Source organism: Anoplophora glabripennis, unplaced genomic scaffold (genome assembly GCF_000390285.2).
Source record: "Anoplophora glabripennis isolate ALB-LARVAE unplaced genomic scaffold, Agla_2.0 scaffold1928, whole genome shotgun sequence".
NCBI classification, from domain to species: domain Eukaryota; kingdom Metazoa; phylum Arthropoda; class Insecta; order Coleoptera; family Cerambycidae; genus Anoplophora; species Anoplophora glabripennis.
The window spans coordinates 15,311-18,184 of record NW_019418117.1 but is presented as its reverse complement, the minus strand read 5'-3'; the positions used below and the strand labels follow the sequence as shown (position 1 = coordinate 18,184).

Genomic DNA, 2,874 nt, shown 5'->3' with positions numbered 1-2,874 from the left:
TAAAATTATTTACTTGTAATATTTTTTTATTCACCGTGAAAGCTAATACAGTATAGAAAGCATTGAAAGCTGCTCTATAATCATTTCCACTTTTTTTTTCAAAATATGTACTGAAATTTGAATTTTTTTTAATAAACATTTCAGAAAGTTAGTAGAGCTTTTAAAAGTGTCTTTAATGCTCGAGAGATTTTAATGCTTTTTATCAAATGTACTTATTTTCTCATGGTGACAAAAATTATCTACGCGAAAATTATTTTACAAAACCAACCAATTTCTGAGTGACCTGTGTAGGGTGAGATTTGGTATGTAATTTTAAATTTAGCGGCGGCAGAATACCCAAAATAAATATTGGATAGGTATATAGTTGTAGAGGGTAGAACTAGATGGCGCTTGCATCTTTTACCGGCTACAGGTAATTTAACTCACTGTATACCGATAATTCCTAGAAAAGGAAAGCAATAGAAGTTGGAGAAAGTGTCACCAGTTAGCGCTCTTACTGACCATGAAATCTGTTCAAGTTTCATATCTACAGTATTATTTATCTGGGGTCTGGGCAGCCTCGTGAAGGTAGGCCCCATCCATCGTCTACACCTCAGAGTAATAAATAAAGGGGAGGCCGCATTCCCTGTAAACATGTAACCTCAACCTCCCCCTGCCCGCTAACCTTTTCTGTTTCAGAGACAGCCAGGATCAAGAAACGAAGACAACGACACACACACACATACACACCCCCCATACCCTCCTTACCCCTCCCCTCCCGCGCTAGCCTAAGGGCCACCTTAGCAAAGCGCATCCCAGGCTGCATAGCCGCACTACCCTACCCAACCATACCACACATAAACATGACACTACCCCCGGGGTTTACACAGACGAGCCGGCGAAGCAAGAAGAGCGCCAGAAGAAAGGGCCCTAGCCGGCGGGGCCCAGCCAGGACAAAAGGAGGTCCCACAAAGCGCCTACACCGGCCGCATTNTTTGAACAAAAAACATTTAACCTAAATTTTTTTCTCTTGTCAAACGTCAGATTCCAGATTCTGAAACCGTTCGTTTATAATTTCTCTGTGAACTCTTAAAAATTCTGAATTCACGCCCAATCCACTCCACTCCTAATCCGTAACAGTTTGCCGAACGTAGCTTATATTACAGGTTGTTCTAGGAAGTAGGAAGTAAGTTAAAAAAATGTCACTTTTATCTGATATTGACGAAGAAGTTTTTATTGACAAAATTAAAAATTATCCAGCTATATACAATGATCAACATTCAGATTACACAAATCGGTGTAAGAAAGAGGAACTGTGGCAAGAACTAGCAGAGTTTATGGACAAACCAGGTAAACTTAAATTTTATTTTACATACAGGGTGTTTTCAAATTCACTTGCAAAAGTAAAAGAAGTGATTCTCTGAGAAATAAGAAAAAAGGGTAATTATTTACTTTAGTGGCACCACCTCCAATTTTCACAAAATTTTGTCTACCCCCCTATTTTCGATGGTGCTGAACACGAATCTGAAGTTTTTTTTGTGTGGTCGAACCCAGTTTTTGAGAAAAAAATTTTTCAAAATTCTAACCTGAATATTTCAGATAACACTACGTAGAACTCTGTATATTTTGTGTAGCTTTCAGAACATCTGTAATAAACAATGAGCATTGTTTAAGAAACACATTTTCCGAAAAAAGTTCCTAAACAACTTAACTTTTAAGATGAAGGGTGTTAAAATATTTATGCCTAGACACATTTTTTTCTGAATATGTTTTGACGTAAACTGATGAAACTTATGCTGTTTAACTGATTCGAGGTAAAAATTTATAATTATGACAACCGTTGTCATTGATACCAGGAAGCATTACCACTGAAAACTCCAGAACTGAGTAATTTCGAAAATCATTTGATGCATTTGAAACAAACAAGGCTTCTTCTATTTGATTTTAAACACGAGCCATTTTGTAGTTATAATATTTTTAAATCTGAATTAATCTTGGCACACTGACTAAATGACAAAAAATCTACTACTCGTTTTACAGAAAAAATCTATAGGAATTTTTTCTTATAAATACTATTTTAGATTTTACTGTAAAAAAGCTTAGAAAATTCAAAGTTCCTATGTTAATATTTTTTTCAACTTTTGATGAAAAAGTTATACGTTCATAATTTATTTATAACAAAAATGTTTAATATCTTGTTTCTATAAAACAAGTAGTTTTAGGATGTGTCAACCATTCCTTAGACAATGGTACGAGATGTTCGGTAGTGGCCTATGTAACTAGTGGCTTCCAAACTTTTGTCAGTCTTCATTGCCGGCATGTTCTGTGATAGATAACAATAATCCTGGCAGGCTATGATATGAAAAATTTATCAAGGTGAAGAAATTTATCAAGTTTAAATCAAATATTATACCATTTTATAGAGCAAAATTCTGCAAATCAATTGGTTGTGGTGCAGTCTAGAAACTCTATTATTTTAAAACAAATCGTCCAAAAAATTACAAATTATTATGGAAATTACTATTAAATCTAATTGTGCACGGTGGTCTTGAAGGCGAAAAAAGTTTGTCCCCGATAACGCAAAAATCTGATCAGAGGGTTCGTTTCCTGGACTTTTAACAATGAAAAATTCGTGAAGAGTGAAATCCCAGCTGATCGCCTACTCGAGTTTTCCACCACTGAAATTTTTCAAAATGAAGGGAGCAGAAAGGCCCATAAGGTGTGTGTGTATGTGCGTATGTGTTTGTGTGTGTATTTGTCCGTGTCTGCGTGTGGGTGTTTGAAACATGGAAATACATTTAGAAACTTGAGCACAACATAAACCATCACAATAATATGGAAAAATAGAATTTCAAGGATACAAAAACAGCCAAAATTTTGAGGAATTTTTTCCAT

At 35.4% G+C, this 2,874-nt stretch overlaps 1 protein-coding gene across 1 annotated transcript in view; it reads left to right on the top strand.

The window, feature by feature from the left end:
• Positions 1 to 1,004: 1,004 nt before the first annotated feature.
• Positions 1,005 to 2,874, top strand: part of LOC108915823 — a 10,250-nt gene continuing 8,380 nt past the window's right edge. The window contains exon 1 of the mRNA XM_023456641.1: positions 1,005 to 1,329. Within this exon, the coding sequence (XP_023312409.1) occupies positions 1,179 to 1,329 (151 nt within the window). The 5' untranslated portion in view covers positions 1,005 to 1,178. The remainder of the gene's footprint in view (positions 1,330 to 2,874) is intronic.